Source organism: Dipodomys merriami, unplaced genomic scaffold (genome assembly GCF_024711535.1).
Source record: "Dipodomys merriami isolate MVZ:Mamm:240054 unplaced genomic scaffold, mDipMer1.0.p SCAF_273, whole genome shotgun sequence".
Classification (NCBI taxonomy): domain Eukaryota; kingdom Metazoa; phylum Chordata; class Mammalia; order Rodentia; family Heteromyidae; genus Dipodomys; species Dipodomys merriami.
The window spans coordinates 497,828-514,693 of NW_027204193.1; the positions used below are offsets into that span (position 1 = coordinate 497,828).

At 51.6% G+C, this 16,866-nt stretch overlaps 1 protein-coding gene across 1 annotated transcript; it reads right to left on the reverse strand.

Moving 5' to 3' along the window:
- Positions 1-5,489: 5,489 nt before the first annotated feature.
- Positions 5,490-16,563, reverse strand: LOC138837646 (thioredoxin reductase-like selenoprotein T). Its single transcript, XM_070036586.1, has 6 exons — positions 16,349-16,563; positions 12,308-12,418; positions 11,553-11,679; positions 9,021-9,108; positions 7,201-7,354; positions 5,490-6,348 (listed from the first exon to the last, which is right to left on the reverse strand). Exons 1-5 carry the CDS (start codon positions 16,492-16,494, stop codon positions 7,230-7,232), a joined length of 597 nt encoding a protein of 198 aa, XP_069892687.1. The 5' UTR covers positions 16,495-16,563; the 3' UTR covers positions 5,490-6,348; positions 7,201-7,229.
- Positions 16,564-16,866: the final 303 nt, after the last annotated feature.

Sequence of the window (16,866 nt, forward strand, 5' to 3'; positions counted from 1 at the left end):
ACGGGGGCCAGGGTCGCCGTGGTCACACCGGGGCGGGGGGGGGGCCAGGGTCGCCGTGGTCACACCGGGGCGGGGAGGGGGGGGCCAGGGTCGCCGTGGTCACACCGGGGCAGGGGGGGGGCCAGGGTCGCCGTGGTCACACCGGGGCGGGGAGGGGGGTGGTCACGGGGTAAAGCCAGCCCAGTCCATGGCCACTCAGCAGGCTGAGGGCCACGGGGCAAAGCCAGCCCAGTCCATGAGACTCTTCTATCGCCAATGAAACACCAGAAAGCGGAGCAGTGACTCAAGTGGTAGAGCGTCCACCTTGAGTGAAAAGCTCAGGGACGGCACCAGCCCTGAGTTCAGCCACAGGACAGGCACGCGCGTGCGCACACACACACACACACGCACGCACGCACGCACGCACGCACGCACACACACACGCACGCGCACACACACACACGCACGCGCGCACACACACACACACGCACACACACGCACACACACACACACACGCATACACACGCACACACACACACACACACACACACACACACACGCACCAGATGACCAGGAAAACCAAGAAATGTGCTACTTTACACATTTTGTACATTTAAAATGAACTCAAGAGGGAACAGAAAGAATAAATTTATCAAAGTAACTATGTGCATGGATTGCCTGGCTTTCAATGGATATATTTAATAAAATTGGTAAGATCTGGAATACCAGCTACATATTTGGGAACAATGTTATACTTTTATTATAATACCTTTTTTTTTTTTTTGTCGGTCGTGGGTCTTGAACTCTGGGCCTGGGTGCTGTCCCTCAGCTCCTCAGCTCAAGGCAAGTGCTCTACCACTTGAGCTACAGTGACACTTCAGATTTTCTGGTGGTTTATTGGAGTTAAGAGTCTCACGACTTTCCTGCTGAGGAGGCTTTGAACCATGATCCTCAGATCTCAGCCTCCTGAGTAGCTAGGATGACAGGCGTGAGCCACCAGTCTCCAGCTATAATACTTTTTCAAAACACAGAAATGTACTGTATTTCTTTCTAATTGTATTTGGAAGTATATTAGAGTATCTGAAAAGTATGTTTCACTTCAACTAATTTTATTCTGTCACTATTTTCTCTCCAAGACAGTCCTGTATCCAGAAATGAAATAAGGAACATTTCAACACATATAAAAAGAATTTTAAAGCAGGTGATAAGAAAATAAAACAGGGTGTGCAGTAAGATAATTTTGGGGTGAGATAATCTCTAATAAAAGATGCCCAAGGGGCTGGGAAGGTGGCTCAGTGGTAGAGTGCTTGCCTTGAGCTGAAGAGCTGAGGGACAGCGCCCAGGCCCAGAGTTCAGGCCCCATGACCAGACCCGAGGAAAAAAAAAAAAAAAGATACCCAAGTTATACACATTCATAGAGCAAATGTCACTCATTTCTCACTTTGTAATGCAGGGTAAAACCCACCCAGGAATCTGAAATACCCTGCTTTAGCCTGCTGACAAGAGAAATCCAGAAAGCAATCCTATTCACCATAGCCTCAAAAACCAAACACGACACCAAACCAAACAAAAGCCACCAAGGTGTTCAAACTCCTCTGATTAAAACTACTGAAACTGCAAAAGACGGAAAGACATTACACATCTATGCACCGGCAGACTCGATACTCTGAAAATGGCGAACTACCAAACGCAATCCGTCAGAATTCCAGCAACGCTTTCAGACACGGAAAAGGCAGTGTTGACGGACTTAGGTGATCCGACAGACGGCCACAAGCACAAGGCCCAGGCTGTGACCGAACAAACGCGGGCTCAGGCCTAGCCTTGCCCAAGCCCTTGGGCCAGCAGGGACCCCTCCCTGACCGGGCTCCCAGGGGGCCGTGGCCAGCAGAGACCCCTCCCTGACTGGGCTCCCGGGGGACTGTGGTGTCTCAGAGGAGTGACACGCTGCTCCTGGGCATCATGTGTCCATCATGAGTGTAGAGCAGGACAGGCACAGACCCTCAGGAGTGAGGGGACAGCAAAGCCACTTCCAACCGTGACAAACGCAAGGGAAAAACCAAAGGGAGCGGCAGTTGTTCGTCGTCACGGGTGGCTTATGTCTGTCACACATTTTAGTATTTGACAAGTTCTCACCCCAAGATTTCATGGCAGTTAAAAGATGAAACTCAGGAATGCTGGCCACGCGGGAGTCAGAGGAGGAGGGGTCACCGAGGGCAGCGCCAAAGCAGGCTTGAAGACGAGACGGACGTGCGAAGGGCCGAGTCTGCCTCCAGAGGCAGAGTGCTTGCCTGGCTAACCAAGCAGAAGGCCAAGGTTCCAGCCCCACTATTACCAAAAACAAAGCCAGGCCATTGTTGGCTCTTACCTGTAATCCTAGGTACTCGGAGGCTGAGCTCCAGCCGGGGCAAACAGCTCAGACTCATACCAATACACCAGCAAGACGCCGGAGGAGCGGCGGCAGCAGCCACGAGCAACAGCTGAGTGTAGGCCCCAGGCCCGGAGTTCAAGCCCAGCGCCATCACCAGCCAATCAGTGGGCGCGCTGCAGGCTTCAAAGCTGGGGGGCGGGATAACCAGCGCAATTTCCTGCCCAACCACTTGCAGCTGGTCAACCACGGCCCAGTGCTGACCTTACAGCGGGAGCCGCGGCAGCCCACGGAGCTCCCTCGTGCCCGCTGGCCAGGCGCCCACCCGCGCGGAGAGCAGGGCCGTGCCCACAAGCCCTCTCTCCTCCCCGTCAGGCAGGGTTGAGTGCTACCCCCCACCCCCCCACACACCCCAACGGGGCCAAAAGATCCCGAGGAGATGACTGACAGAATCAGGTACTGGCCGTTTTTCCATCCATGTGTGAATTTTTAAAAGTGGGGATGGCGTGAGCGCCAGTGATAAATGCACCTGTTAAAATCTGCACAATGCCAGACTGTTTTTTAATAAGCCAATTTTTTTTTTTTGGGTCCGGTTGTGGGGCCTGAACTCTGGGCCTGGGCGCTGTCCCTCAGCTCTTCAGCTCAAGGCTAGCACTCTACCACTTGAGCCACAGCGCCACTTCCGGCTTTTTTCTTTTTGCTTATGTGGTGCTGAGGAATCGAACCCAGGGCTCAGGCATGCAAGGCAAGCGCTCTACCACTGAGCCACCTTCCCAGCCCCTAATAAGCCAATTTCTTACAGATGGCAACTAAACGGTATTTGCAGCAGTTTAAACATACAGTAGATTGTGTCCACTCTCCTTCTCTGAGTTAAAAAGCCTCTAGAAAGCAAACATTGCCGGATGACACACAATACAGCATTCCCTGAACAGTCGTCATATAAAGCACTAAAATGGAGACTTCCTCCACAAGGCTTCTTTCCCATCAGAGTAACTAGTTAGTCTCATAATGCACATAGGTGTTTGTAAACTTGGTAATTCCTCATTTTTTTTTTTTTTTTTGTCGGTCGTGGGGCTTGAACTCTGGGCTTGGGCGCTGTCCCTGCGCTCTTCAGCTCAAGGCGCTCTACTGCTTGAGCCACAGCGCCACTTCCGGTTTTACTAGGGGTTTATTGGAGATAAGAGTCTCATGGACTTTCCTGCTTGGGTTGGCTTTGAACCGTAATCCTCAGATCTGAGCCTCCTGAGTAGCTAGGATTACAGGCGTGAGCCACCGGTACCCAGCCAATTCCTCATGTTTTACTGGAGATGTTTAAAAAAGCTTTAAAATATCAAACCATGTTGAGAAATTCTATGAACTATTCAAAACTGTGACTTATGTTATGGCAATGGGAGAATGTGAACCACTCAAGGTCCGAAACCATAAATACTCAGAGGAAGAAAGAACCATCACTAGGCCACTGTTATATATACATTTTTTGCTAGTCCTGGGGCTCAAACTCTGGGCCTGGGCGCTGTCCCTGAGCTCCTTTTTGCTCAAGGCGAGCGCTCTACCACTTGAGCCACACCATCACTTTCTGGTTTGTTTCTGTCATTCACTGGAGAAAAGTCTCATGGACTTTCCTGCCCAGGCTCGTTTTGAACCATGATCCTCAGATCTCAGCCTCCTGAGTAGGTAGGATGACAGGCATCCAGCTTAGTTTTTGTTTTTTGTTTAGGTGGGAGAGCAGGACTTGAACTTGGTACCTGACACTTTGGCCCACTAGCTAGCTCTCTACCAATGGAGCCATGCCTCCAACCCCCTATATTTTCACAGTAAAACATCACTGGACTACAACTATATTTTAATAGCCATGGACTGATGAGCTAGCTGCTACCTTAAAAATGAGTACCACTCATCACAGAAAGCAGTATTATCTGCCCTCAGTCCTACACTGAGTTATAAACTGTGTTTCACCAACGTTGCTTTTGATTGTTTTAACAACTTTGTCTACAAAAATAACCGGCAAATTCCAGAAGCTGGCCAACCTGCCTGCTCTAATAGTGCACGCAGTCACAGAACCCACAGCCACACCAGCTTACAAGTAACCCATAAATTTGGGTATGGGCCAGGTGCCAGAGGCTCACACCTGTCATCCCAGCTACTCATGAGGCTGAGAGCTGAGGATCGCGGTTCAAAGCCAGCCCAGGCAGGAAAGTCTGTGAGACTCATCTCCAATAAACCAGCAGAAAATGGGAGGTGGCTCTGTGGCCCAAGTGGTAGAGCGCTTGCCTGGAGCTGAAGAGCTGAGGGACACAGGCCCAGAGTTCAAGACCGACAAATTATAGATTTAAATAGGGCTAAGCATAACTCAAAACAGAGGGGTGACAGGAAAGAGGCTGAGTGTTAGCAGTGTTTAAACCACCAGAGCTACTCTCTGAAGCACAAGTGACCTGACCTAACATGGAGGCCACTCCTCAGGTTTCAATCCTGGGTTTCTCGGATTTTGAACTGTGAAGTTCTAGCCAACAGGCAAGGCCCACGCATGGAGCAGCCCATGAGGGCCATAGGTGGGGGGCAACTGTAACATAGAGGTAGCAGCGCCCTCGCTAACCAGAATGTCCAACTTCAGAGGGTGCGGAGTTTGGAGTGAGAAACACAGCAACCAGTTTACGCTCTAGTAAAAATGAAACGGACCGGCACTTGGGGGATGCCATCTGCAGGGAACTTCAGATTAAACAGCACTGTGTGAAACACTTACCATCCTCGGGAACGTTCTGCACGTACTTGACAGGTCACTGCCTGCCTGCGGGCTGCGGGCGGCCCGCCGGGCCTGGCAGGCTCAGGCTGAGGCGCCAGGTCCTGGGCTACGTTGTCACGGGGTTTCAGAGCACTGGGCAGCCAGGACCCCCCTGCTCACCCGGCTCTCCTCTGGCTCCCCGCACCGACGCCATTGCTGCCGCCGACCTGGGACCTCACAGGGGTTCCCAGCTCTGCCCATCATCCCTAAGGTCGATCAACTTCAAGGTCTTTCATTCAAGTTCTTTAAGAGAGCCTTTAGAAATCTGGAGTTGCACAAAGTATTAAAACCTTTCCAACGTCACTTTTCAAATACAGTAAAACTCTGATAAAGGATGTGGGTTACTAGACAGATCGATGCTGTAAAGAGATTCAACTGAACTTTTATTGATTTAATGAGGTGAGTCTCAGCAATCCTAACGCTGTTAAGTTAACCTGCTCCATGTGACTCTCAAGCGTCCCTATGAGATTACGTCTAAGTCAAAAACAGGCATTTCAAGTACAGAGCAATAAAATGTAACCTTTTCACTTCACCGACATCTACTTAGTTTTTTATTTAGTTAAATATAAAGGCCCAGTTAGTCAATTTATTAGTCAAGGCAAGACACGTGAACTACACAACAGGGTTTAAAAAGCAGTTTGTCTCGTAGTTCTTTGATAATCACATCCTCCCTCTCTCTCTCCCACACACACACACACACACACATACAAAAGCACACACGCACGCACACACACACACACAAACTGGTAGAGCATTCTGGATACTGAATTCCCCCCCATAATCTTGTAAATGCATGTTCACAATCTGGAGTATTTTGAAAACCATAAATTGGACATGACCAAATAATTAAGACTTATCTGATGAACTCTTACGATTGACTTTAAACTATAAAAAATGAAAATCATACAAAAGTACAACAAATTTAACACATCTTGAAGAAAATCAAATTGTAACTCAATTTCCTGCCTTTTCAAATATGACTAAGAAAAAAATTACAGTAGTAATGACCACACGCAAAAGAGATTATTAGCTGGGTGAACTTGGGAGGAGGCTATACAGTATTATTGCACTCTACGAATGCGCACAGACCCGAGAAGCCCTCCCGCACCGAGGTTTCCCAGGAGGTCCAGCGAGGCCGCAGGCGTCTGGTCTGCACCAACAGCGTGTGTCTTCGGTGCAGACCTTCATGGTGCCAGCCACGCTGCTCTGGCAAATCCCTTCGTGTCTGAAAGACACACGGAAAAGAAGGATGGTTCATTTCAACCGCACTCGCATAAGTAACCCTACAAAGTCAACTCACCCATCAGAAAAGAACTGAGAACAATCTGCCAACCTCTAACCAACTCTCAGTCTTAAAAAAATGATGCCATAGAGCTGGGTGCTGGTGGCTCACGCCTGTCATCCTAGCTGCTCAGGAGGCTGAGATCTGAGGATTGTGCTTTGAAGCCAGCCTAGGCAGGAGAAACCCCATGAGAATCCTATCTCCAATGAACCACCAGAAAACCAGAAGTGGAACTGTGGCTCAAAGTGGTAGAGTGCTGGCCTTGAGCTAAAGAGCTCAAAGACAGAGCCCAGGCCATGTGTTCAAGCCCTATGACCATTAAAAAAAAAAAAAACACAAATTATTAAACCCTCAAGACGAAAAAATAACTTTTTTTGGTCTGTCGTGGGGCTTGATCTCTGGGCCTGACCACTGTCCCTCAGCTCTTCAGCTCAAGACTAGCGCTCTACCACTTGAGCCACAGCGCCACTTCTGGTTTTCTGTGGTTCATTGGAGATAAGAGTGGTCACAGACTTTCCTGCTGGGCTGACTTTGAACTGTGATCCTCAGATCTCGGCTTCCTGAGTAGCTGGGATTATACGCGTGAGCCGTGAGCCGCCGGCACCTGGCCCCTCAAGACTAACTTAATACAACCTTTATTTGGCAGGTCCAAGCAATCTTGATAAAACTTGTAACTGTGAGTGAAGGGCACACGTATCCCTGTAACAGAAAGCTGGAAACGGGGGCAGATGCACTGTCTGCTAACACCTGGAGAGGGAGTTAAACAGCAGGCGTCTTCACCGTCAAATCACTCACGAGAGAGCTTCCGGGGCTGCTCGGCGGGGCTACGATCGGTGATGTGGAATTGAGTCCATATGCACGTTGAGCTTCATTTCATTGTCAAGAATTTGAACAAGTTGTTGCATGGAGGGCAGGTGACCAGACTCCAGTTTAGACCACACAGGTACGTCTATGAACACAAAAGGCACCCCACCCACGTCTTACAAGTGGTTCTAGAAGAGACGTGCCACAGCAGTCACTGAAGGGCCCTGGCCACCTGAACCGCTGTCTGGCATTTACCTTTAAAACCATGACAAGTCACAACATGAATCTGAGACTCTGAAGTGGAAAGATGAAATCTGCACTTAAAATAAAATCTAACTGGGCACGGCAGGCTACTCTGCAGTCCCAGAACACAGGGCACTGGGGCAGGAAGTCCCGGTGAGGCAGCAGCCTGTCTTTCACACAAGACCTTGCTCCAAAACAGAACCAACAACACAAAGTACCACTATCTTTGGAGCAGGCCAATTTTTCTGTAAGAAGCCAGACGTCAGATATTTTAGGCTCTATGGAGCAAGAGACAAAAATCAGGAATATTACTTATATAATATGACAAGAGGTAACAAATTCCATGGATTGTTTCACTGATGAAACGTAAGATGGCTGGTCACCAGTGGCTCATGCCTACAATCTACCTACTCAGGAGGCTCAGGTCTGAGGATCAGGTTCAAAGCCAGCCAGGGCAGGCAAATCTGGAGCACTCAGCTCCAGTTAAGCCAGGAGTGGCGCACCAGCCTTGAGTGAAGCAGAATCAGGGATAGTGCACAGGCTCCCAGTTTAAGCCCCAGTACTAGCACAAAAAAGAGAACAGAAGCAAACTCAAATCAAAAACTTAAGTTTGAATTCTATATAACTTCACACATGCCACAAAATACTCTTTTGAAGTCGCAAGAGTGGCTTACTCCTGTAATCCTAGCTACTCAGGAGGCTACCACTTCAGCCAAAGCACTACTTCTGGCTTTTTCTGTGGTTAACTGGAGATAAGAATCTCATGGACTTTCCTGCCTGGACTGGCTTTGAACCCTGATCCTCAGAGATTACAGGCGTGAGCCACCAGTGCCCAGCTTTGATTGCTTTTGTCCATTCAAACGTGTACAAGAACACTGCTAGCTCAGGGCTCTCGTTTAGAGAATGAAGGAAGAGGCAGGAGGTGGTAACAAGGCAACAGGGGCATGGAGAAGGTGAAGAGGAGCAGGCGTGGGATTCTGAGCAAGGGAAGAGAAAGAAGCCAGTATGGAGAGTGGGGGAAAGATGGGTTTGTGTGGTTTGGGGGCAACTGGATATACAAAGGATGGTAGGAAGAGGAGAGGAGCAAGCGGAGTGTATGGGAGTTGTAGACACGGAAACGGTGATGCGCGTGTGGTGGCCGGCTGTTCCCTGAGCGCAGGAAGAGCGCCCAGCCTCTCTTCAGGAGACCTCACGCAGGCTATCCTGGTCATGTGAGCACAACTGGCAAACGAGGCCGGGGAGGGCAACTCTTTAAGGAAGTCTGAAAGGCAGGAGCGGTGGTCAACAGAGTGACTTAAATCTTCTACACTCCTTGTCTTGCGAATTTTTAATTTCCATCAAAATAACACATGAACTTTAAGAATATTTCTCTTATGAAAAACAGAAAAGCCTGGGCTGGGAAGGTGGCTCAGTGGTAGAGCGCTAGCCTTGCATGCATGAGGCCCTGGGTTTGATTCCCCAGCACCACATAAGCAAAAAAAAAAAAAAAAAAAAAAAAAAAAAGAAAAACAGAAAAGCCTGACACTTTTTATAAACCATTTGAGTGTTATCACAAAGTCAGAACCTACCGTTCAAAGTGATCTCAAATGCCCCTGTTGACATACACTGGTTCTCAATCATGTTGCTCAAGAAGAAAACCATCATGCACGCATAGACCTACAAGAAAACGTAACAGCACAATGGAGTCATTTTGAAGTGTCACTACATAAACGTCTAAGATACGTCCATCATGTTAATATTCATTCATTATTCACTCTCATTTTTCCCCCAACTGAGACAGGGACTTGAACTCACTCATTGCAGGTCCCTTACCACCTGAGCCACATCCTAACCTTTCTCATTCTTTTTTTTTGGTCAGTTGTGGGGCTTGAACTTGGGTCCTGAGCGCTGTCCTTGAGTCTCTTTGTGCTCAAGGCTAGCATGCTACAACTTCGAGCCACTCTTGAGTGGTTTATTGGAGATAAGAGTCTCACTCATGGGACTTTTCTACCTGGGCTGGCTTTGAATCTTGACCCTCAGATTTCAGCCTCCTGGGTAACTAGGATAGCAGGTGTGAGCCACCAGTGTCTGGCTCTTAAGAGAGTAAGTGTAATTGCCCATCTCATTGTGTGTGTGCCTGTTTTGGGGGCTTGAACTCAGGGTCTTGGCCACTGTCCCCAAGCTTTTTAGCTCAAGGCTAGTGCTCTACCACTTGAGCCATACCTCCACTTCTGGCTTTTTAGTGGTTAATGAGAGGTAAGAGTCTCATTGATTTCCTTTCCTGCCTGGGCAGGCTTTGAACCATGATCTTTAGACCTCAGCCTTCTGAGAAGCTAGGATGATAGGCATGAGCCACGGGTGCCCAACACGGTAAAGTCTTTTTAAAATCTTTTAATCTGCTCTAAAAGTTCCCAAGCTGTTGCGGTTATTCCACAGGCTCAGACATCACTCAAAGATCAAGGAAAATGGAGCATGAACTCAGAGCTCTATGCAGGTGAGACTTAGTGATGTTTACGCTGCAGTTTCTAAGCAGTTTTAAAAGTCACCTGAAGCAAAAGAACATCAGCGTAAGGGTACCTCTTACCAATTTTATAATGCATAAACACACACGGGACGCGTGATGCAAGAGCAGGCAACACTGCGCACTCACACAACCCCCGAGGTCACAAACAAGTCACTTCAAATCGCTCTGAGAACAGGAGTCAAAGTGCATCCATTTCCCTTTCCAAGACAAATCTAGCCTCGCCCAAAGGAGACTAGAAGCTCTCCTGCACAGAAAAGTCTCAACGCAACAAAAGCTGGACTAAAAGCTGATGGCCAGTTGCCAATCCCTAAGCTGATTCCGGTAACAAATGTCATAGTAAGACTTTCTCATGAAAAACACAAAAAACTGCCTTAGAGCTGCACTCCCTCCCCCTCCGGGGGGGGGGGGGGGGGCAGGAAAGTTCTTATCTCCAATGAACCACCAGAAAAGCAGAAGTGGAGCTAAGGCTCAAATGTACTAGCTTTGAGCACAAAAGCTTAGGGACAGCGCTCAAGCCCCGAGATCAAGTCCCAGGACTGGCACAAAAACAAAATACACAAAAACAAAGCCCTGCCATAAAGTTGTAGATTTTTAGCTCTATTCTTGCTCCACGGGCGGTCAACAGCAGTGTATTAGACTGAATGCAACGGTCCAGTGCTCAGTGCCTCCTTCTCAACCCTCTGCCCGTCAGGAGTTTGTTTACAGCAGGGCAGCTACATAACACCCAAGGATGGCCCTACCACCGAGTCCTCAATGCTACTGGAGTATGTGGTTCCTTAAGAAGAAGCGCAGCTCTGAAGGAGTTGGCTAAGCCTGGCAGGCCTAGAACTGAAGGGTAAGAGCAGAACTCAGACCCTCCAGAGAGCAAGAGCATGTCGCGTGAGAAAGCTCACGCCTGTCATCCCAGCTACTCAGGGGGCTGAGATCTGAGGACTGCGGTTCCAAGCCAGCCCAGGCAGGAAAGTCCATGAGACTCTCATCTCCAATGAACCAGTAGAAAGCCAGAAGTGGAGCTGTGGCTCAAGTAGTAGAGCATTCACCTTGAGCAGAAGCTCAAGGGCAGAAATTGGACCCTGAGTTCAAGCCCCAGAATAGGGGCTGGAGAAGGCTTGGAGAAATAAAAATTGGATTCAAAGTGGTAAATAATTTGGGGAAAAATGGCTTTAATTAAAAGAGATGGAGATAAGAATCTGGAGAGAGCAGACACACGGCAGACTATGGAGGAGAGAGTAAAGGCCCAGGAGGCCCAACTCTGCCCAGCAATTCGCCAAATGGAGCCCCATGAACGGAAATTTTGTAACATGTGAATGAAGCATTAACAGCCTAACCCATCCTGCTGCCCGGGAGGCACTCTATATAGTCAAAATCAGGCCAATACTTTTGTGCCAGTCCCCCAAATAAAAAGGGCTAATGAACGTATTAACCATTCTAGGATCTCAAGTGAAGGGCAGCTGTGTGACTTCACCAGAGACAGGCAGTGGTGTAAGCTGAAATCAGGCATCTTTACAGGCTTGCCAGTAACAAGTCCCGGAGACCGGCCGGCCCCACGCGGTGCACGGCCCCGACACCTGCCGTGGCCAGAGCTGTGGGCACGCACCTTGTTGTCTTGGCCCCACTGCCAGATGGTGGGAGCTTGCATGCCGAAGAAAGCAAAGGGATCCTTTCCAACGATGATTAACCCTATTAACACGAGCTTGAAGACTGACAGGAAGGATGCTATGTGTCTGTGAAAAGAAAATAAAGACTCTCATTAGAAACCACAGTTCCTCATATACTTTAAACATTAATAATCCAAGTACATGGGTATAGACATTTTCTAGATACCCAATCCAAAAGTTCTAGAGAACCAAGTATGGTGGATTTTGTATGGAGTTTTAGGGATCTGGGAACATAGCTCGATGGCAGAATGCACGCTTAGCACGTGCAGGGCACTGGAAAGATGAGGAGGGAGTGAATTTACTCCTATTTCCACAGTACAACTGCCCAAGAAAACACCCTTCACAAGGCTGCATCCTTCAGCCCCCTCTCCCCCTTTCTTACACAAAAAGCCTTCATATTTAGGTCAAAGAAACCCACTATTACTAACTGGTTGGTTGGTTGGTAAGTTTGACAGTCTTGCTACAAAGAGCACAGGCTGGCGTGAAACGCGTGGCTCTCCGGCCTCAGCCAATCCTGAGTGCTGCGACTACAGGGGAGCACCCACACCAGGCACAGCGTGCTAGTTACGAAGTTCTACTTTTTGCATATTATCATCACCAACCAAGAAGTAAGGATAATCATAGAAATGTGGTTAAGTGCATAAAGTCAAACGCCTGGCTTGCTTTCCAGTTGGGAACGGGCTGAGGGACTGACCTGTAGATGGGCTGAGGGAGGTAGCTCTCCCCTTCGATGCGGATGTCCGGGTACCGCTGGCTGATAACCCGCATGTACTCCTCAAACACCCGCCGGTACCCTCAGGAGACACTGCAGGGAAGAAGCATTTCCACTGAGCGCTGCAGCACACACAGACCTCCACTGCCAGAGAAAGCCGCCCAGATACCAAGATGAAAGCTTTCCTATGCCAGCTAAGCACCAGAGGCTCACGCTTACAATCCTGTCTATGAGGATACTGAGATCTGAGAACTGTGGCTAAAGCCAGCCCAGGCAGAAAAAGTCCTAGAGACTCTTTATCTCCAATTGCCCAGCAAAAACCCGGGACTAGAAGTGTGGCTCAGCGTCAGCTCGCCATGAGCTAAGTGTTAGAGGCAGGGAGACCACACAATAACAAGTGATGGCAAGGATTCAGAAAAAGAAAAACCCAACAACCTCAAATCCATATGCTGTGGGGGCTGTAGAGCAAACATGGCAATCAATAAGCAGGTTCCTCAAAAATCTCCCAGCAGCCTTTCCTGTGGCCCTACCATACCACTACTGGACTTGTATCAGGAGAGTAAATACACACGCGGGAAAGACACCTGCACACCAACGTTTACTGCAGCCCTGTTCACAACAGCCAAGCAATGGAGTCAGCTACACACAGCAGTCCATACTATCTATTGTAGTCCTAAATTATGGCGTATTAGGCAGCCACAAAGAAAAATAAAATCATGTCATTTACAGGAAAATGGGTAGAACTGGGAGACTCAGATTGAGATCAGACAAGCTCAAAAAAAAAAAGATTATCTTATGATTTTGCTCACAAGTGAAAAGCTAGACCTAACAGACATACATATTCATGGATATGAACATATCTATGTGAGTATCTATGGATAAATGTAGAATGAGTTTAAGAACTACTTGGGAGGGCTGGGAAGGTGGCTCAGTGGTAGAGCGCTTGCCTTGCATGCATGAGGCCCTGGGTTCGATTCCTCAGCACCACATAAGCAAAAAGTAAAAAGCAGAAAGTGGCGCTGTGGCTCAAGTGGTAGAGTGCTAGCCTTGAGCTGAAGAGCTGAGGGACAGCACCTAGGCCCAGAGTTCAGGCCCCACGACTGGACCCTCCCCCCCAAAAAAAAGAACTACTTGGGAGAAGGGAAACGAACAGGAAAAAAGAAAGATACATGGCATCTATATGTGAAAACAGCATAGAGAGCCTCAATGAAGCCAGGAGCTGGGGCTCACGCCTGGAATCCAGCTATTCAGGAGGCTGAGAGCTGAGGGCTGCAGTTTGAAGCCAGCCCAGGCAGGAAAGTCCGTGAGTCTCCTATTTAAAATCCAGCTATTCAGGAGGCTGAGAGCTGAGGGCTGCAGTTTGAAGCCAGCCCAGGCAGGAAAGTCCGTGAGTCTCCTATTTAAAATTATCTATTAAAAAGCTGCAAGTGGAGCAATGGCTCAAGCGATGGAGCGCCAGCCTTGAGTGAAAAAGCCAAGGGCCAGCACCCAGGGTGGGTGCAAGCCCCAGTACTGGCGCACACACACAGAACTGCCCGCTCTCTGCATCCCCTTCTCACTCTATGCCATTGATTCCAACAAGTGTATTTAAGAACCCTAAAAAAATCAGGGTTTAGCTTATGATATTATGTCATAGTTTAAATAGTAGCATTTTTTCTTTCTAAATGGCATGTAAAATAACGGTGCATTTTACAACCCATTCTATTTTCAATTTTGTGGGATATGTAACTGGTTTCAGTCATTATTGCCATTTGGGAGTGGCAGACATTTCTTTATTGCTGCTATGTCTTTAGCCTTCAAGGTTCAAATTATCCTTCTCTTGCTGATAAGGTGAGAACCAAAACCCCCCACAAAACCCACCAACAATGTGCAAAACCTCTCTCCTTTAACTAGTTACCATCCCAGGCCAGGAGTCTCCCCCCGAGCTCAGGAGCCACCATGCGGTCCCTCCTTGGCTCCATGGACTCCGGGGAGGACTGCCAGCTCCTTCCCCTGCCCCCCAAACCCGCAGACGTTCAAGTGTCTTCTAGAAAATGGCAGAGTGCCTTGCACTCTACCCATGCATAAGTCCATGTGAACTCTAAATGACGCACGTTACTTAACACAATGCGAACCTACAGACACGGCTGAGGTACCATTTTGATTCTGAGTAAGAGCAAGCAAGTCTGTGCAGTACATGCTTTCCTCTTGAACTAGTTTTCAATCCATGGGTGGTAGAAGCTGGATGCTTAAGGCTTCTACAGCTGCTAAATCCGCCCGTTAAGTTTCTCAAGCTTTAGCTGCTTTCCTACCACTCCCTTTCCATTCTGAGCTGCATATTACTTGGATAATTCCAAATGCACCGGGAATGTTCTCCTGTCTACTCTGTGCTCTGGAGTTCCCTTCCACAAGAAGCCAGCTGGTCTTCTATGTGGCCTAGGCCTCAGGCCTCTTATCTACCCCAAGGTAGTTCAAAGTTCCCCTCCTCCAGGAAACCTTCTGGCCACGCAGCAGCTGCTGTTTTATGCCCTGGAGGTCTGAGGATAAAGTCCCTGCTCTTACCTGTGCAGTCCCAGAGAGAACGGAATCGGATTCCTCCAGAGAGCCCTGCTCTCCGATTTGTTGAATATGGAGACATCGCGTCTCTGGTACCTAACAAGACTTTCCTCTGGAACTTGCAATTTCTCTAGTTCCTGATTCTGCCAACTTTGGTCAGTACCAACATACAAATCAGTTCTAGTGTGCTCTTTTGCTACCGTCCTACGGAAGCAAAGACTGAGTACAGCAGTGGGAAATTACTAACAATTGGAAAATCAAGTCTGTTTTCAACAGTAGCTCCACTGTTACATATCCAATCAACTTGAAAATGTTCGTTTCAATGGAAGGGAATGTAAAAAAAAATCACTGAATTGTTCATTAAAAAGCTGCATTACGGCCGGGCGGCTCAGGCCTGTCATCCTAGCTACTCAGGAGGCTGAGATCTGAGGATCGCGGTTCAAAGCCAGCCCGGGCAGGAACACCCATGAGACTCTGATCTCCCGTGAACCCAGGAACCCGGAAGTGGCGCTGTGGCTGGAGAGCCGAGGGGCAGCGCCCAGGCCCGGAGTTCGAGACCACGACCGCAAAGGGGGAAAGCCCCACCGTGCTTCAGAGCACAGAGATGTCAAGCCAAGTTCATCCGCGCGCTGACCCTCGGTGGCACAAACCATTCCGACGCCAGTTCACGGCCGGAACCCCGGCCGGCCTCGGCCCCGGCGCCGCGCCGGGCCCCAACCTCCTGCCCGGGCGGGAAGGCGGAGAGCGGGCGCGGTGCGCGTGCGCGCCGGCGGGGGCCCCCGCACGGCGGCCCCGCACCGCCGCCGCGTGACGCCGCGAGGGCGGCGGGGCCTGGCAGCGCGGACGCGCTCCCCCCGGGCCGGGCCCAGCCCCGCGATCCTCCCGGGCGGCCGGCGTGCGCGTGCGCGCGGGCCCCGGCCCCGGCCCCGGGCCGCCTTCCCACCGGAGCCCCCGGACCCCGCGGGCGCCAGGCCGGGCCCCGCGAGCCCCTTTCCCCCCGTCTTCAACGACCGAGCCGCGGGCGGGCTGTGCCGCGGAGCCGGGGCCTCGCGTGGGGAGCGGAGCCGGGCGGCGGGCCGCGGAGCCGGGGCAGGCCGCGGAGCCGGGGCCTCGCGTGGGGAGCGGAGCCGGGGCAGGCCGCGGAGCCGGGGCCTCGCGTGGGGAGCGGAGCCGGGCGGCGGGCCGCGGAGCCGGGGCCTCGCGTGGGGAGCGGCGCCGGGGCAGGCCGCGGAGCCGGGGCCTCGCGTGGGGAGCGGAGCCGGGGCGGGCCGAGGAGCCGGGGCCTCGCGTGGGGAGCGGAGCCGGGGCAGGCCGCGGAGCCGGGGCCTCGCGTGGGGAGCGGAGCCGGGCGGCGGGCCGCGGAGCCGGGGCAGGCCGCGGAGCCGGGGCCTCGCGTGGGGAGCGGAGCCGGGGCAGGCCGCGGAGCCGGGGCCTCGCGTGGGGAGCGGCGCCGGGCGGCGGGGCGGCGGCGGCCGCGCGCGTCCTCACCAAATCTGGAACTTGAGCAGCGGCCCCGTGGCGTACGGCATCTTCAGCCTCTTGCCGGGCGCGCCGCCCAGGCCGGCCGAGGCCTCGCTCCGCGCCGCCGCCGACGCCGCCACCAGCAGCAGCAGCAGCGGCAGCAGGAACCGCATCTTCGCCCTCAGCGCCGCCCGGCCGGCTTCGTCCAGGCTGCACCGCCCCGATCCGGCCGCCGGCGGCTCGCCACCACCGCGCAGGCGCGGCTCCGCAGCCGGGGGCGGGGCCGCACCTGCGCGGAAGGCCGCGCCTGCGCAGTCGGCGCCCGCCGGGAGGGCAGGTCCTCTCGCCGTGCGCAGGCGCGGCCTCGGGGCGCGGGGCGGGCCGCGCGGGGCTCGGTTGGCCGGGTGTCCGGGAGCCCCGCGCGCCCCGCCCCGCGCCGCCCCAACCCGGGTCGTTCGAGGCCGAATGCGTCCAGAGAGGAGCCGCCGCCACCGCGGGAGCGCGGAGCAGCGGAGCCGAGCGGTGGATCCTCCGGGGGCGCGCGC